Here is a 19,667-nt window from a genome sequence, read left to right on the forward strand (position 1 = left end):
TCTTCCTTTCAGGTGCCAGTTTTCTCAGATTTAGACTGATTGATTTAATATTGAATGACCTTTTCTGCCTTTCTGAATTCCACTGCTGCATACATGCAATATGGGGTTACTTCCTCTTCCTCCTTTTACAAAAAGTAATAATAACAAAACCCAAATAATGGCTTCATGAGTTTAATATCAATATACACAGAGTAGGGATATGCTCCATGGTGAGGGGGTGACATGGGTTTCAACATAATACATTGATATCCCGGACTGATATCTGATGTGGCGTGTACCACCTCGGTGAAACCCAAGGACTTTGGTATCTTACCGCAGCCTTAGTATGACGAGGATTCTCATGTGTCTTGGAGCTATGTTGTGTGTGTGCGTGCGTACGTGCGTGCGCGCGCGTGTATTAGGGTGTGGGAGCGCTGTGTGTGTGTTAGGGTGTGGGTAGGTGTGGTAGCGCTGTGTGTCTGTGTGTGTTAGCGTTGTGTGTGTGAGGGTGTGTTAGGGGTGTGGGTAGGTGTGGTAGCGCTGTGTGTGTGTGTGTGAGAGAGAGAGAGAGTGTGTGTGTTAGGGGTGTGGTAGCGCTGTGTGTGTGAGACAGAGAGACAGAGTGTGTGTGTGTGAGAGACAGAGAGAGAGAGAGTGTGTGTGTGTGTGTGTTAGGGATGTGGGTAGGTGTGGTAGCGCTGTGTGTGTGTGTGTGTGAAAGAGGGAGTGTGTGTGTGTTAGGGGTGTGTGTAGGTGTGGGAGCGCTGTCTGTGAGAGAGAGAGTTTGTGTGTGTTAGGGGTGTGGGTAGGTGTGGTAGCGCTGTGTGTGTGAGAGAGAGAGACAGAGTGTGTGTGTAAGAGCGAGAGAGTGTGTGTGTGTGTGTTAGGGGTGTGGGTAGGTGTGGTAGCGCTGTGTGTGTGTGTGTGAGAGAGAGAGACAGTGTGTGTTAGGGGTGTGGGTAGGTGTGGTAGCGTTGTGTGTGTGTGTGTGTGTGTGAGAGAGAGTGTGTGTGTGTGAGAGAGAGAGTGTAGTGTGTGTAGGGGTGTGGGTAGGTGTGGTAGCGCTGTGTGTGTGTGTGTGTGTGTGAGAGTGTGTGTTAGGGGTGTGGGTAGGTGTGGTAGCGTTGGTGAGAGTGAGAGAGAGAGAGAGTGGGTCGTGCTTGTGTGTTAGTGGGTGTGGGTGCGGTGTGGTAGCGCTGTGTGTGTGTGAGTGACTGTGTGTGTGTGTGTGTGTGTTAGGGTGGGTAGGTGTGGTAGCGCTGTGTGTGTGAGAGAGACAGTGTGTGTGTTAGGGGTGTGGGTAGGTGTGGTAGCGCTGTGTGTGTGAGAGAGAGTGTGTGTTTGTGTGAGTGTGTTTTATGGGTGTGGGTGGGTGTGATAGCGCTGTGTGTTTGAGTGTGTTTTAGGGGTGTGGGTGGGTGTGATAGCGCTGTGTGTTTGTGTGAGTGTGTTTTAGGGATGTGGGTGGGTGTGGTAGCGCTGTGTACGACTGAAGCACCACCACGGCTTGCCTCACTCATTATACAGACTACATACGTAGCTGCTGAATTATGGAAACTCAAAATGATACACGTGAAACCTTCCGCTTTCGGGTTTCATAGCATCACCACAGAAACAGCTTTCCACGTCTCAAACGTTGTTCATGGTGTTGTTTCAACATTAGACAATAGACAGTTTCCTTTCAAACGTATAGCAGAACCTCACTATAACGGATACCTCTCACTGGAACACATATGACATTGGGGCCGAAACGATTGACTCTTTGCTATCATTATTATTGATTCACGTCCTCCGTCACTGAAACTCGTCTACCAGATGTCATGGGCCCAGTGTTTCGTTAGTTTGCAGATGACAGGTTTGCTAGTTCCAGTGATGATACGGACACAGACGTGCACGGTGATACTGTACGAGATGGAAGTGTTGGGTTAAATTTTGACATCCAGACACGTGTAGAGACAGGAGCGAGCCAGCGTAAAGGCGTCCAGCTACGTGTAGAGACAGGAGCGAGCCAGCGTAAAGACGTCCAGACACGTGCGGAGGCATGAGCGGGGCAGCGGTACGAGATGGAAGTGTTGGTGACGTCTTGACATCCAGACACGTGTAGAGAGCGAGTTGGAGCCGCTTGAGACATGTGTTACGAGAAAGGTGTGCTGGGAATTGACTTGGGGTTCAGGCACGTGTAGGGGCAAACACGCTTTTTGTTGCGCCAGTTGATCAGATAGCGTGCCTCTTCCAATTCTTCTTGAAACCTTGACGAAAAATAAAAAACAAAGACCAGTCTTACTACAGAAGCCTTTCCTGTTCATCAATCTTAATAAAATGCTACATTGTATCAGTTTCAGGAATGACATTTGCACTTGCATGCCAGCCAGAAGGAGTTTTGATGATATAATATGCTATCCCAAAAAAAGAAACGCATAGGCCAGAAAATGCTGTATTTTCAAACATGTATAACTCGTCCACCATTAGACTTTAGTGCATGAATTTTTACATCGGTTTAGAAGAAGGAAATGTCTATACAACAAAGTTGATAATTTTAGATAACGGATACGCTGAGCGCGATGGTGACGACGTAGCACGGTCCCGACGTCGGGCCTCCTGGCTCTCAGTCCAATCTCTCTCAACCTGTTCCGTACAGTTTGACCGGATATCCTCCGAAATTCAGGCACCCTGGCTGCTGTGCTCTCACCCGTGGCAGTACGAACAAGCAAATGTAGTACCCGGATGTACCGATCTTGGACTGCAGTGGTGACTTGAGCTCTGCCCTTACGAGGACGGTCATTTCTTACACCTGTTTGGTTGTAACGAGCTGCAAGCGGTGATATCGTGCTCAAACTAACATTCAGACGCCTGGCAACAGAAGATTGGTAATCTCCAGCGTGCATTCTTTTTAATGGCGATGTTCCGTGTCGCAGAGTTAAGACGCGGCGTTGTGATTTGACCTTGAAACTCCTTCTAAACGAATACCGATTTCCGAAAGTAATCTGGGTTTTTATAGCCAGACAGTGCATGCTCTTGGCTGCACAATTTCAACTGGAAGGTGATTTCGGTTGCCTATGGCGATGCCTTTGTGATCCTTGTAAGAAATCTTATCAAAATCAACACTTTCAGGTAAAGTCGATTTTTTACTTGTGCAATTGTGTAAAATCATGTTATCAACACTTTTGTTACATATTTTGACGATTGTTTTATCACAAAAGGTAATTAATACATTTTAAAAAATACAAAACGCATATGCGTTTCTTTTTTGGGATAGTATATGTCAACGGGCTTGTAGAATTTTAGATGGGTAGTGGTATGTGTTGTCGCTATTCGGGATAGTAGAGGTCCTTGCTTCACTTCCATCCCTGCAAGTATGTATTGGCTACAGGTTGACTAAAGCACGTCACACACTGTAACACCTACTGCTGGATCGAATACATAGCAAGGCATTACCAGTCAAACCTTACCGCTAGTCATGAGAGTGTTGTTTTCACCTATGGGCGAGGAGGTGGTTGATTTCAGTGACAATGTCTCGCCTAACTGGTCTCAGCGAGGAAGAAATATGAACAGCTGTCTCTGGGTGGGTTTTAACAAGACAAACACGACAGAACTGATGACGGAACAAATACTGTTTTGCTTGGAATGAATTCAAAACGTTCTTCTGTTTTCACCGAAAGCTATCATATATGGTGAATGAGAGCGATTCTCAATTAGAATATAGCGGACTTCTCCATATGAGTATCCTCTACCAGAACAAAATACCGCTCACTTGAGACATATATCTGTGGCTGAAGGATCCGTGATATACTGAAGACGAGACTCTCCTAGTGGACATTTTAGAACGCCGCACAGATTCGAACTCAGAATGGAGGCTAGTGCAGACTGGTGCTGGTCTGGCAGCGTCTGAAGCATGTCCTGCTCGGCTCGAGGCCCCTGAAGACATAACGCCAAAATAATAGCCCTGCGTTTCGTCTTTTTCTGCAACATATGTAAATATCTGGATTTGGATTGAATTTAAGGCGCTATATCACACCACACTTCTCTAAAATACATAATGCATTTCTCTAAATGATACTAACTATCAGCTACCATATAATGTATTCCAAATAAAATTACGTATTTAGATTATATTAACTTAAAAGTTCGAATGAATTAATGCGATGTTGCATTAAATCGACTCTCGCCCCCTCTACCGGCCGAAACCATTTCGGCAAACACCGACAACACCGCGTGCGACAGTTTTCGATGTGCGGAGCAATTGTTTACATTCCATATATGGCAAGTGTTCTCTGCTTGGAATCTGTTCGCTCGAAGTTTCAATTATCGATTTCAGGCAAGTCGTAAGGTATAATGAGTCCTTTACTGTATTAATATAGGCCAAAATATTGTCGAAAATGTGTGACACTGTGCATTTGATAAGATTAGGCTTTTTCATACACGGGGCGCGATCACAGATACTGACGTCTTGAATACAACTGGCTCAGGGTACTGAGTTGAGTTGAGTTGGGCTTTACGTCACATCGGCATTATTTCAGCCATATTGCTCAGAGTCAACTGGGGATACCAATTTACCTGGGACCGCTAGATAAGAGTGACAAAGGGTATGCAGCATGCTTACACGGGATGGTGTGGTTCTAAGTGAATACGTATGTTTGAAAACGTCTTTACTTATATTCCAGTGATATTACGGAGTGGGACACTAGAGGGGCGTCACCCACTGTATCCATCAGGGGAATCGAGGGCATTGGCGATCGAACGCCGTTACAACTAGGCGACCCCACCAACCCCAAACGTTGATATTGTTCATACATTTCCCTCGTTGCAATATAAACCAGATTAATATTATGGAGTTTATGAAACGCCCCGAACCCAATAATTACCCCCCATGACAGTTGCCAATGCCTCTGTTCATGCCTTGAACAAATTTCAACTTGCGAGTTGGCCATCTATCTCATGACCTGCCTTCTTCGTACAACAATAGTTCTCTAGTGGATATACACGACGCAAACAGGTAAATATTCCTACCTTTTCAGAGGGTGGTGCCCCCCTCATAAATGTGGGGTATGATGGGGGGAAGGCGTACTGCTCGCATGTAGCCCGACCCCCCACAGCTGCGTGGCCAGCGGTGCACGTGAAGATGACGCTTGCCATGACCTGGACAAGGTGTTCGTAGGTTGACAGTCGACCTTGACCCGGCACGCCCTGCACGGACAAACCATGGAATACTGCGACTCGAATTGTCTCCTCATTTAAGTATCGGCCTCAATAAATGGCTGGGTATAGGGTTACAGTGGTATGTGTCTCTGATAAGCGTCAGATCAGCTGCACCTAATCAAGTCTTTGATAGGCAGTTAGAAGTTGAACAAACATTGCGACATGTTCAGGCCTATTAATCGAGCAAAACTGGGATGCCAACATGATTCGACAAACAGTGTAAATAACGGGGCATTTCACCCCAAACACGTTCACCCAAAGTCGTTTCACCCGGGTTGTTCCACCCTAAACACGTTCACCCAATTTAGGGGTTGTTTCACCCCAGCAAAAAAAATATTATTATTATCAACTATAAAATTGCTTCAATATTTTATTCATCTATATATAGTGTCGAAACAGCATATTCAGATTGTTTGAATAATTATATCAGTTATAATGGCTGTGTTGGGTCGGGTGACGTCCTTCAGTGACGATAGCAAGTACAGTATACCCTGGACTCAAACTTAGACATTACAAGTAAGATTTTGCTTAAAAGTAACCTTAAGTCTATATTATGTAACCAGTTTTACACTTTAACGAATGTAAATCAAAATCTACTAAAGGGCACTATTATAATATGTTTAAGTTATCTCCATACCTTAAAAGTTATCTATTACACTTTCCATTTAATGTACGCATTTTGCTTACCTATATTAGAACTTGTAACGATAAACTCCCAATAGAAACAGGTAGATGGTGCAATATTATTAAAGAAGAAAGATTATGTACACTGTATAAGAATACAATAGGAGATGAACTTCACTGCAAGTTAAATATTGTCAATATTTTAAAAAGTAAGAAATTCATTTCTGCCAACTACCATTGTATCTATCCATCATTAGACAGAGTTATATCCCTTATGTCTTGTATGCATAAAGCAGCCATGTTAATGGTAAGCAACTATGTGAAAACCGGTCTACGTATATACAAATATGTACGTAAACTTTGTATTTTGCTCTATGTCACTATTGTGATCTTCATGAGAATAAGGGGCGGTGGGGTAGCCTAATGGTTAAAGCGTTGGCTCGTCACGCCGAAGACCCGGGTTCGAATCCCCACATGGGCACAATGTGTTAAGCCCCTTTCTGGTGTCCCCCGCCGTGATGTTGCTGGAATATTGCTAAAAGCGGCGTAAAACCAAACTCAGTCAGTCAGTCATGAGAATAAACCACTCATTCATTCATATAATGCCGCTGTTTGTGCAGGAGAAAATATGGCATTATATCAAGGGGGCATGATAACCAAATATACTTATACACAGCTAAATATGTGACGCCGAGCACTTCTCACTTCATAGCTGTTTTTAAGCAAAATTTATGACTAGATTTATGACCGTTGCAGTAATGACATTTTGATTTTAAGTTGAAACGTCACAATAAATTTGATGGAAAATTCTTGTCCAAATATGAGATGAGATATAAGCTTAAGTCCGATGTGCCATCTCAACACAGTAGCATTTACATGATTGTTGTAAAAACATTGCCTAATTAGGATTAAGAGATTTCAGCATTAATGCCATTCTCCATGTATACTCAATTAGTTGGCGTGAAACAACCCCTAATGTGGGATGAATTGACCCAGTTTGGAACTGGGATGAAACAACCCAGGTGAAACGACCCGGAACCCCGCACAAACAACACACAAAGAAACATAATCATAAAATTAGATTTTTGTATGCCCATTTGCAGGTTTCGACTATACAAACGTTTATTCCTAAGCCACCATCTTCTCGTGATTTGGTCAGTTCGGATGCCCATGCCTGAAGTTCAAAGTCTTGTCCGATCTTTTCTTCATAGTCTGGAAATTCGAATATATATCACTATTTTGAAAAACGTTATTGATTTATTGGGGGGCATTAAAACATATATTGACCAAATATAGTCTGTATTAGTTTTATATAATATAGAGAATAGGACAGATTGAGCAAATCTGTGTTACGTAGGTTTCAACAGAGACATCTGAAGGACGTACAGCGGGGAGCACCATATTCTGTTTCATGCCAATACCCTGAACTATCAGCATTTCTTTCATTCGAATGTGGCTGCTACGCAGAATATGAATATTTAAAAATATTCCTCCTGTAGAAGACTTGATTATACAAAATTTACTCTTTATACATATATACAATCTTATGATACACACATGAACACATCGACCCGTGAAGGTCCTGGTTAGAATATTGGCCTTCAGTAACCCATGATGTCGTAAGAGGCGACCACGGGATCGGGTGGTCAGGCTGGGTTGACACATGTCATCGGTTCCCAACTGCGCAGATCGATGCCCATGCTGTTGATCACTGGATTGTCTGGTCCAGATTCGTTTATTTACAGACCGCCGCCATAAAGCTGGAATATTGCTGAGTGCGGCGTAAAACTAAACTCACTCATTCACTCACTCACTCACATGAACACATCAGCTGTGCTTTTCAATCTAATTATATTTAAATGGGAAACACTTTTTCTTATAATTTTCTATGTATTTGTATAAGCGAAAATGAAAATATCTTATTCCGTGTATTTGTTTACAAAGAGATTCTAATTTACTTTTACTTCTGCAGAGTGAGAGAACTGGCATTTGAACCAAAGAACAAAGGGACGCAACTCTGGATTGTTTCTGCAGTCTTGACACTTCGACATACACCCACCGTAGTAGATATTGATATACTTCGTGGTGTAAGCGACGATGGCGTTGTAGATGAGAAGGCCGTCGTCCCTGTAGTGGTAGCCAGGGAGGACATCGCTGCCAAACACCTGGGACATCATCAGGCATATTATGTGATTAAAACAGAAAAATATTACAGAGTGTTCTCGCGGCAAAGTGAGTAGCAGGTATCACGCCCCGGCCATTAAGCGATAATCTCGATTCGGACCCCAGTCATCGACGTGAAGAGCTAAAGCTTCATCAGTTTTTCTATCGTGTCTATCCTTTATTGAACGCATATCTGAGGTATCTCTGCAAGCTGTTTAAAAAGCGTTGTGTGTCTAAGGTATCAATAGATCACTTTGAGTTCCCATCAAAGTAAATTACCCCACAAGTATAACGTAAATATGACATAACGTCTCCGTCTTACCCCTCGAGCTTTCAAGTCTTCCGGTAAACTCCCTTCCACATCCATTCTCCATAGAGGGAGCCTGGAAGGCAACTCGACAAGTTCAAGTTAATGAGTGAGTGAGTTCAATTACATCACGGCGTGTCTGTTTAATGTGGGAGAAACGCCTGGAGTAATGCAGGTCTGACATGTTTACCACTCTGGTGAAACCAATGAGCAGGGGTATGGTATTCACAAAGCTGAAAACCTAATCAGGGCGAATCTGGGATTCCAACACAAACTCACTCAGGGTTTCTGGCAGTTCTTACTCTACTGTGACCTGCTGAACCCAACACTGTGGGGCAACATGTGTCTTTCATAATATATCAAATATATTCATTTATCATATATGCTACTGAAAAATAGAGTATGTACAGTTTAACCAGAGACCATATAATATTGTATGGTCTTTCGTTTAACACAGGTACTGTGGCGCGCCCTATCATCCCGCAGGTTTGTGTGGTGATCGCTCATGCCATGTGATTAGACGCCATGCGTCTTTAAATAGAAAACACCAAATAATGTATTCCGTTTAGGATTTACGTGTATCTAAACATGCCTTGTATGTGCTATCAATACATATTTTACTGTACACATTAATTGAGAAACACTGTATAGAACGTCGCTATAGCAGCAAAGGGAGATAACTCATAGTCAGGAATTACTGATCCGGATGTTTGATGAGCCAGATTGTTGTTTTAAATGTGGTGGGGAGTATTTACCCTCGTCTGATGATGGTGTCCATTCCCCCAGCCCCACAGCTCAATACAGCGTCCATCGGTCCGCCTGACTGGAGTATATGCTCTCTACACAACCTGCCAGGACAGACAAGAGTACTACAGAGGTCTCTGAGGTTTACAGGTCAAATGTTCAGCTCATATTTCGTCCAATTTCATATCCTAAGGGGAAAACAGGGTAGAGTTCTTTATGCAACCAGAAAGTAATCAAATATAGTGCATGCAAACGAAAGGGTGATATCATGAGCACTTAAGCTAGGTGATGCACTACACGCTTCCGATCCTAACGGTCAATGAACTATCTTTTAATGTCCATTCTGAATTCCCTGATAGACACAGATAGTAGCAGTAAGTATACGCGAAGCGCCGTGGAGATATGATAGATCACATTCACTTTACAGATCTCAAACCAAGGGATTTATCGCAACAGTTTGTGTCGTAGGGGATGTGGGATCAAGTGTTGTACAGTGAAACTCAACTGGGACGAAAATAAAGTTGATTGTTTAATAATTAACACTAATCAATATCAGGCCCCATGTTGCTTACTGCCAGCATGTTACCGATATTTGTGAAAACACATACAGTGCCAAGGTTAACTTCAAACCAACACTGAAATGGAATAGTACGCGAAAGTCTGCAATGATAACAGAGTATGTGTGGAAGTCAGGAGACCTGTCGCCAGTGTGGGGGCCCTTGTTTATGCCTTCCACGTGCAGGTGCAGCTATTTGTAGGGTTGCCTCCTCCGAGCTTACCTTATTTATGCCAGTATTGCTATAATAATGGACGATGGGGCAACATAGCCGGTCACCCACCAGCCTGCCACATATACTGAGAGAAACAAATAAAGTATCGCAGGAAAATTTAAGCGTTCCTTTAATATTTTCCAGTTTTCATCACCAGCTTTGAATAGCCCTGTGGTAATGAAAATTAGAAAATAATAAAGGAACGCTTGAATTTTCCTGTGATCCTTTATTTGTTTCTCTCAGTATTTAATGTATGTTATATCACCATTTAATGGCAAATTGGGATGTGCTGCTTCAAGATGATTGTCTGGTTTCTCCACTTACTTGTTGCTGGTGATGAGTTGGTGGAAGTGCGGTGCGAGGAGTTTGAAGATGGGGTGGCTCTCCGCCAGGTGGCGGTGCGACATGATACAAATACCTTCCATCAGTGAATGACACACAGCTGAAAAACCCACAAACAACCTTAAACCATTTGGTTTGACACTATTTTTAAAAGTTAAATCATATTCACTTCGACAAAAACAAGCCATATTCAGATGAGGTCAGGTGTGTTGTCTTATCCTTGAGGTTCATTGGCTGAAGATCAACAATTTGATTGAATGTTGAAATTAGGTACATGAGAATAATTTGTTCATTTGCTGTCTTTCTCCCAAGACAAGATGTCCTAGAGGTCAGTCATCATTTGGAAATCTTTGAATTGTTGAATGGTTAGTTGCACTTGTTTATTTATGCAAGGTATATATTACAACATATCTTTGATGAAAGATAATTCAATATTCATTCTAGCTGAATTTATACATTTGGTGGTGGTGTAATTTTGAGTAATGGTTTGAAGTTGTTGTTGTTGACAATGATTTCCTTCGCAAAATGGGTCAGATAAATATATTGATCTAATACCACGTTCGCATGCACCACTTTACACACGTGAGCTAATTTACACACCATTTAAAAAATACACACGTATGTAAAAGCGTCATGCGAACAGGGTATCATTGATTTAGACAATCTGTACATTTTGTATTCTGATTATAATTAGCGTTCCATGCCATTTTAGATCCAAGGTAGGTGGTTAAGCTTGCTTCACAATGTGTTTCAATGTGTAGCAGCTTATCATAGATGGTAAAACATGTTCCTGTATATATTGGGGTGTCTGAAAGATGCTTTTACCTAAGTGCATTTCCAAGGATTGTAATTGCGTAACCCACAACTAAAAAAACTGTTAAGTGCTGTGATGACTGGTTATATCAAGTTTGATGTGTATGCTCCGTGGCCATGATGCAATATATCTTGTGAATAGCAAATGAAGTATAACTCTATGAATTGTAATTATACTATAAGCAACTTTATCTATATTATTACCTTCTTGTGGAAGATTGAAATTGTACAGTAAATATATATTTGTTGTTTCACAAAGTTGTTGATAAAGCTTCTAAGACGGACTCAGAGCCCTTAGTTGTGTTCTTGACTACGTTCCATCCACAACTTAGACCTAACATAATTATATGTTCTAGCAGAGCACGACTCACGTACTGAAGTGGGTCAACGCCTGGTGGATCTGAGCTTCTGCGTTATTGAACCACTGCTTAGCCAAACTCCACACACCGCAGGGGTCGTTCGGGAAAAACACCTAAAAATGAATGTTGATTATGTTCAGGTAAAACAAAGTGTATATTATTTGAAATACACTGAACACACCAATCTAAAGTTTCTGGGTACAATGACAGATACACAGAGTTAAGATGAGAGACCATCTATTAAAAAAATGTCTTTTATGAACGTTTATGGAAGTGTGTAAAATGTCTAAATCAGTGTCCTCGTGATTCCATAATATCATAGTTGAGGGCAAACCTGTACTTCAATACATTATAAATGGGGGTAGGGCAAACCTGTACTTTCTTACACTATACATGGGGATGGGGCAAACCTGAACTTTATTACACTATACATAGGGGTTCGAGTAGACTAAGGCTTAGTCTCTGAATATATATAATTTTGATAGTAACAAACAAGCCCATTTATATTGAAAAGGAGCCCTAAGGAGACCAGAGATTCAGAACCTGAAGAAATCTAGACTTGCTTTATTTAGGGCTTTAGCACTGCAGAGAGGGCTTGGCAGTAGGGGAAATTATGTGGTTCAGGGACTGTGAGACAGACTAGGGTTCGAGCAAACCTGAACTTTATTACACTATACATAGGGGTTCGAGCAAACCTGTACTTTATTACACTATACATAGGGGTGGGGCAAACCTGTACTCTATTACACTATACATAGGGGTGGGGCAACCTGTACTTCAGTACACTAAACATGGGGGTGGGGCAAACCTGTACTTTATTACACTATACATAGGGGTGGGGCAAACCTGTACTTCAGTACACTATACATGGAGGTAGTGCAAACCTGTATTTTATTACACTATACAAAGGGGTGGGGCAAACCTGTACTTTATTACACTAAACATGGGGATGGGGCAAACCTGTACTTTATTACACTATACATGGGGGTGGGGCAAACCTGTTCTTCATTACACTATACATACGGGTGGGGCAAACCTGTACTTTATTACACTAAACATGGGGATGGGGCAAACCTGTACTTTATTACACTATACATACGGGTGGGGCAAACCTGTACTTCATTACACTATACATGGAGGTAGTGCAAACCTGTATTTTATTACACTATACAAAGGGGTGGGGCAAACCTGTATTTTATTACACTATACAAAGGGGTGGGGCAAACCTGTACTTCATTACACTATACATGGAGGTAGTGCAAACCTGTATTTTATTACACTATACAAAGGGGTGGGGCAAACCTGTACTTTATTACACTAAACATGGGGATGGGGCAAACCTGTACTTTATTACACTATACATAGGGGTGGGGCAAACCTGTTCTTCATTACACTATACATACGGGTGGGGCAAACCTGTACTTTATTACACTAAACATGGGGATGGGGCAAACCTGTACTTTATTACACTATACATACGGGTGGGGCAAACCTGTACTTCATTACACTATACATGGAGGTAGTGCAAACCTGTATTTTATTACACTATACAAAGGGGTGGGGCAAACCTGTACTTTATTACACTAAACATGGGGTGGGGCAAACCTGTATTTTATTACACTATACAAGGGGTGGGGCAAACCTGTATTTTATTACACTATACAAAGGGGTGGGGCAAACCTGTACTTTATTACACTATACATGGGGGTGGGGCAAACCTGTACTTCATTACACTATACATACGGGTGGGGCAAACCTGTTCTTCATTACACTATACATACGGGTGGGGCAAACCTGTACTTCATTACACTATATATAGGGGTGAGGCAAACCTATACACACTATACATAGGGGTGAGGCAAACCTGTACTTTATTACACTATACATAGGGGTGGGGCAAACCTGTACTTTATTACACTATACATAGGGGTGGGGTAAACCTGTACTTTACTACACTATACACGGGGGTGGGGCAAACCTGTACTTTATTACACTAGACATAGGGGTGGGGCAAACCTGTACTTCAGTGTCACACTGTATGTATGTCTGTCACCGTCATGGCCGTTCTGATACAACTACAATGTTGTTGGCGACCTCACACCCTCACTCACTCACACCTACTTACAGGGTTCCTGAGTCCCGGGTCTTGGAACAGTTGTATGGCGATGGGAACAAGCTGACTCTCTGAGTTGAGGAGGAACAATGCAATCGGTGCACATACCTGTGAACACACGTTACAGCTATCCTTTTTTTTAAAATCTAACTGTGAGTTGTTGTTTTTTAACGCTGCTTCGAACAGTATTCCAGTTACATCACAGCGTGTCAGCTAAGTGTTGGACTGGAAGTTTCAGAAGTTTAGCGTTTCAGGGAAACCTTCGAGCAAGGGTATGATGCTGAGAAACTCAGAAACATAATCTGGGTGATTCTGGAAATTCGGACCCATGACCATATGGGATCAGCATACCCAAGGAGGTAACTCTGTACAGAGAGTCGCGGCGCCTTGGACAATGGGGCACCCGTGCCCCTTGCAATGTAATATATGTTGTGAGGTTAGTGCCTTCCTCCACAGTTGGCTGTACAATAGAAGCCTCTGAATAAACAACTATGGGTATGCCAAACAGGTGATTGATGTCATGACAACATCCTATAAGAAAAGAATACAACACATGAATATACTGCACATTCTCTCGCACATTTACTTTAAACAGATTTATCTTAAAGTAACTGTAAGCTGTATAAGCCAGTAATAGATATTCGCTAAAAGTGTTTCTGCGATGTCACTGACCACCCTTCCATTGCACTGCTGAAGGTGATGAAGGAGATAGTGGTCAATGATGAAGAGCCTCTTCTCGACAATGACGCTGTCAAGGTCGTGGTCCTCCAGCATGGGCAACAGCATCCTTTCCGTCACAGCCAGTCTAGGGGAGATAACAATGAGGGAATATAGGAATACCTGTTCGTCACTGGTGAATATTACTGCTACTGCAACATTCTTCATACGAATATCTTTAAACAAATAGTTCATTCCTGAAAACAAATATAGTTGGCATCAGCAGAACTTACTTGTCAGGGATCTGGGTGCAGAGACGGTCGTGGGTGGGGTCAGAACTTACTTGTCAGGGATCTGGGTACAGAGACGGATGTGGGTGGGGTCATAACTTACTTGTCAGGGATCTGGGTGCAGAGACGGATGTCGGTGGGGTCAGAACTTACTTTTCTGGGATCTGGGTGCAGAGACGGATGTGGGTGGGGTCATTACTTACTTGTCAGGGATCTGGGTGCAGAGACGGATGTGGGTGGGGTCATTACTTACTTGTCAGGGATCTGGGTGCAGAGACGGATGTGGGTGGGGTCACAGCCAGAGAGACGCTGCTGGCCGAAGTACCAGTCTTCTTGCCAGTGAGAGACACCCTGTGAGGGACACAGATCATTTGCACTTACACAGAGCATAGTATTCACAAAGGACATCTTTCTTTTATATAGCACTACTTTTACTTTTTGCATTATACAGACATGGAGCGATGATAGCAACGCAAAACAGGTCAATACCTTGTTGTGTACTCTACCCACTGATTGCTCCTACCTGGGGTTTCTCTGTGCCGGCTAACTGTGCCTTCCTGCATCTCTTCTGTAACCAGTGATTGTGCCAACTGCAGTTTTCCTATTCACGGTACTGCCTCCTGAGTGTAGTTTCTCTATGGCCACTGATTGATCTTACCTCCAGTTACTCTATGCCCATTGATTGTCTTACCTACAGTTTCTCTATGCCCACTGATTTATCTTACCTGTAGTTTCTCTATGTCCACTGATTGATCTTACCTCCAGTTTCTCTATGTCCACTGATTTATCTTACCAGCAGTTTCTCTATGTCCACTGATTGATCTTACCTGCGGTTCCTCTATGTCCACTGATTGATCTTACCAGCAGTTTCTCTATGTCCACTGATTGATCTTAACTGTAGTTTCTCTATGTCCACTGATTGATCTTACCTGTAGTTTCTCTATGCCCAATGATTGATCTTACCTGCAGTTTCTCTATGTCCACTGATTGATCTTAACTGTAGTTTCTCTATGTCCACTGATTGATCTCACCTGCAGTTTCTCTATGTCCACTGATTGATCTTACCTGCGGTTCCTCTATGTCCACTGATTGATCTTAACTGTAGTTTCTTTATGTCCATTGATTGATCTTAACTGTAGTTTCTCTATGCCCACTGATTGATCTTACCTGCAGTTTGTCTATGCCCACTGATTGATCTTACCTGTAATTTCTCTATGCCCACTGATTGACCTTACCTGTAGTTTCTCTATGCCCAATGATTGATCTTACCTCCAGTTTCTCTATGCCCATTGATTGATCTTACCTGCAGTTTCTCTATGCCCACTGATTGATCTTACCTGTAGTTTCTCTATGCCCAATGATTGATCTTACCTGCAGTTTCTCTATGTCCACTGATTGATATTACCTGCAGTTTCTCTATGTCCACTGATTGATCTTACCAGCAGTTTTTCTATGTCCACTGATTGATCTTAACTGTAGTTTCTCTATGCCCACTGATTGATCTTACCTGCAGTTTCTCTATGTCCTCTGATTGATCTTACCTGCGGTTCCTCAATGCCCACTGATTGATCTTACCTGCGGTTCTTCTATATCCAGTGACTGATGGAGACAACCGATGTCGTTGATGCTGTCCCAACTGTCCGTACTCCAGCATGCCAGTCTGTCATTCAACTTCTCAAACGCCCTCTCCAGGTCAAACGAGTTCTGTGAAGATATGATGTACCCAGCACGTCATACAGCAGTACTTTCAAACCACTATAAGCATAACTAACATATGTATTCAAATAATTCGAAATATGTACGTGTAATATCATTCAAGTTTTTGCGGTCCCCTTTGTAAGCTAATTGATGCATTGTGAATGTTCTCTCTCCGTGTATGGACCTGTGGCCTGTACTAGGAATAAAAGACTTATATACGGTGTTAGAACTTACCCCACCTGAGTCAGTCAATCAGCATCAGGTTATCTGCAGAGTTCAATGTCAAATGAAACATGTAAATTCAGAACAGCGTACTAACGATGTAACCACAAAGCTGCTCCACCTCCTATGTTGGCATCAGCGTGAGGGACTTCCCCGGGACCTATTGGATGTTTATATATTCAAATGAATATTATATATTTATATATATATATATTCAAATGAAGGATCAGAAGTGTTTTCAGTAGGCTCCATCCCGACAGGTGCTATGAATAAATACGAGTGAGTAAGGATAATTGTTATTCATAACATATATTATTTTCAGGATATAAAAACACACTCGGCTAATATTCTCCAAATATCCAACAAACGGATAATTCAACACCACTTAGGTTCACATGCGTTATCGTAAATCTTATTGTGTAATCCATTACCTTCAGTTCATTGGAAAACACTTCATCGTCCGGCAGTCCTGCAGCCTGTGAATGACATATACAGCAACTACAATATTCCTGAACCAACACACAAAATAACATACACCAGGGATAGTGGTCAGAGGGGCAGGAACACATTTCCATTATCTAACTTCTCAACACAAACTCGATCTGATAATGATAATAATGAGGGCATTTATAATGCGCTGAATTCCGCACCACGGAGGGGGATGCTCAAAGCGCTACACTCTCATTATTATTACCCCGGATAACCCAAGCTGTCTGTTGTGCGCTAGAAAGCTATAGTCACGTGATATCCCATCAGGTACCCATTTTCCGCTGGGTGAACAGACGCAAGTGTGAACAAACTCACTTGCCTAAGGTGAGACCACATGTATCACATGTGCTTCGCTGTGGAGCAGGACTGAAGTCCTAGAAACTCTCAGGAGTTAAGCTGCCAAACACGATTACCCATCCAACGACTCTCCGTGCCCAACGTTGCTTAACTTCAACTGATTCGTGACCTGCGCTCTACACACCACCATGTAGTGGTCGATCTGCCCTTCATTCACATTCTTTCTTTATTACTGGAATACGGTTTCAATGAGGCAATGACATAATTAACAAATGTACGTGAATTAGCCCTACCCTACTGAGGTTCATAGTCATCACTTTTACCACCACGCTTCCCAACAAGGATCAGACAAACACGAAAACTAACACTTATTGACGACGTCTCCAAACGCACTGGCCTCAAGTGGAGTTACCTCTAGACGAGGAGCCTTAGACTAGGAGCCTTACACGATGAGCCTTAAACAACATTCTCAAGTTGGACAGTTGCTTTGGTTCCAAATACGTACCTTAACCGGAAGTGACGGATCTGTGGCGACAGCAGTGTAGACTTGCCTCGTCTCCTCCAGCTCAATCTGCCTCTGTTCAAGCAGCTGGTCATCTTGAGGGGGACAACATATGTCCGCGTTCTTGAACAGGTAGTGAGTGTCCGCCTTCAACCATCTCAAGATAGGAAAGATAAACAGAGTCTGAGTCCCATGTCCACTCAGTGCCACCTTCTCCACAAACCACTGAGTGAGTGGCTCGCTCTTGTCCCGCCACAATTCCAGTCTCCGTAGCACTTTGGACAGGCCTTTCTTGACTTGGATGTTGGTCTCAAACATGTGTCCTCTCCCCGGTGTCATGTCGGCATGAAGGATGTTGTGTAAAGTCACCTTCTCTGACGCTTCCCCGTAGTCGTCATGGAGTATAATGTGAAGACTGGCGGTCCCTGCCTCGCCCTTGACGTCGACAGCATGCACACACACACGGAACATCGTCAGTATACGTCCGCAACAACACTTCATCTGATTAAATACAGAATGTCAGTGTAAAAGAATACCCAGTCTTGACTGTCCTCAAAACCAACTAGCGTTAGGTGTAGAGGGACAAATAGCTGTGAAAGGTATATGATATGATCACTGGAAATCATCTGAACCCTTCTTTACTTCAGATACCACACGTCACAGCCTTACCGTGCTACGGCAGGACCCTGTCTGAACTCAGTCACATAACAGAGGAAGCATTAACGTTGGAGTTGAGATGGGCACACAACAGGTACGTCAATGTTGGAGTTGAGATGGGCGCACCACAGGTAAGTTCAGACGGGCACATTACAGGTACGTCAACGTTGGCGTTCAGATGGGCTCACTACAGGTAAGTAAATGTTGGAGTTCAGACAGACACACAACAGGTAAGTCAATGTTGGAGTTCAGACAGGCACACAGCAGGTAAGTCAATGTTGGATTTCAGACGGGCACACAACAGGTAAGGCAATGTTAGAGTTCAGACGGACACACCACAGGTAAGTCAATGTTGAAGTTCAGACAGGCACACAACAGGTAAGTCAATGTTGGAGTTCAGACAGGCGCACCACAGGTAAGTCAATGTTGGAGTTCAGACAGGCACACTAACGGTTAGTCAATGTTGGAGTTCAGACAGATACACAACAGGTAAGTCAATGTTGGTGTTCAGGCAGGCACACAACAGGTAAGGCAATGTTAGAGTTCAGACGGACACACCACAGGTAAGTCAATGTTGGAGTTCAGACAGGCACACCACAGGTAAGTCAATGTTGGAGTTCAGACAGGCGCACCACAGGTAAGTCAATGTTGGAGTTCAGACAGGCACACAACGTAAGTCAATGTTGGAGTTCAGACAGATACACAACAGGTAAGTCAATGTTGGTGTTCAGGCAGGCACACAACAGGTAAGTCAATGTTGGTGTTCAGGCAGGCACACAACAGGTAAGGCAATGTTAGAGTTCAGACGGGCGCACCACAGGTAAGTCAATGTTGGAGTTCAGACAGGCACACTAACGGTTAGTCAATGTTGGGAGTTCAGACGGGCACATTACAGGTAAGTCATTGTTGGAGTTCAGACGGGCACACCACAGGTAAGTCAACTTACAGTAAGAGCAACTAAATCCGTCTCTGTGTAGCAGCGAGTCGCATCCTTTGGAACCACAATATGTACACAACATAACATACGTCCAATACTATCTTTCGTTTGCTCACATCAACGGAAGGGTCCCACATAAGCAGCTCCAAGTCGGACTAGGAAGACTCGAGACACACCCTGGATAATGCCAGGCCTTCTGTGCAGTGGGGGAAAAACACTATTAAATCACAAATTGGTTGCAAGCTTTCAATGTGACCAATTTCCATTGCTTGCCGTGATGTTGGATCTACCCATGTTGTCAGTGAGCCCTCACATGCCATGGCAACAGCTGGTGATATACAGATGTTAATAAAACTCACCACGATATTAACCAACAGTGATTAAACAAAACCGAATGGAAAACACGATATATTATGCAGTACGTTATTGCTTCTCCGTTGTGTTCAGGTGTTCAGTGGATGTCATATATATGTCTATATATAGATGCTCCTTGTTCGCAGCATTGACA

General features: G+C 43.0%; 1 protein-coding gene across 1 annotated transcript; it reads right to left on the reverse strand.

Moving 5' to 3' along the window:
* Positions 1-1,350: 1,350 nt before the first annotated feature.
* On the reverse strand, positions 1,351-19,539 carry LOC124259952 (polyunsaturated fatty acid lipoxygenase ALOX8-like). Its single transcript, XM_046694174.1, has 15 exons — positions 17,569-19,539; positions 16,709-16,753; positions 15,933-16,061; positions 14,611-14,708; positions 14,083-14,215; positions 13,423-13,518; positions 11,314-11,410; positions 10,108-10,225; positions 9,025-9,117; positions 8,285-8,345; positions 7,859-7,964; positions 6,920-7,011; positions 4,987-5,163; positions 3,731-3,939; positions 1,351-2,228 (listed from the first exon to the last, which is right to left on the reverse strand). The coding sequence occupies exons 1-15, from the start codon at positions 18,064-18,066 to the stop codon at positions 2,114-2,116; spliced, it is 2,067 nt and encodes a 688-aa protein (XP_046550130.1). The 5' UTR covers positions 18,067-19,539; the 3' UTR covers positions 1,351-2,113.
* Between the last annotated feature and the right edge of the window lie 128 nt (positions 19,540-19,667).

This window comes from Haliotis rubra, unplaced genomic scaffold (genome assembly GCF_003918875.1).
Source record: "Haliotis rubra isolate DU_JTF1 unplaced genomic scaffold, ASM391887v1 Scf743, whole genome shotgun sequence".
In the NCBI taxonomy this organism is placed as follows: domain Eukaryota; kingdom Metazoa; phylum Mollusca; class Gastropoda; order Lepetellida; family Haliotidae; genus Haliotis; species Haliotis rubra.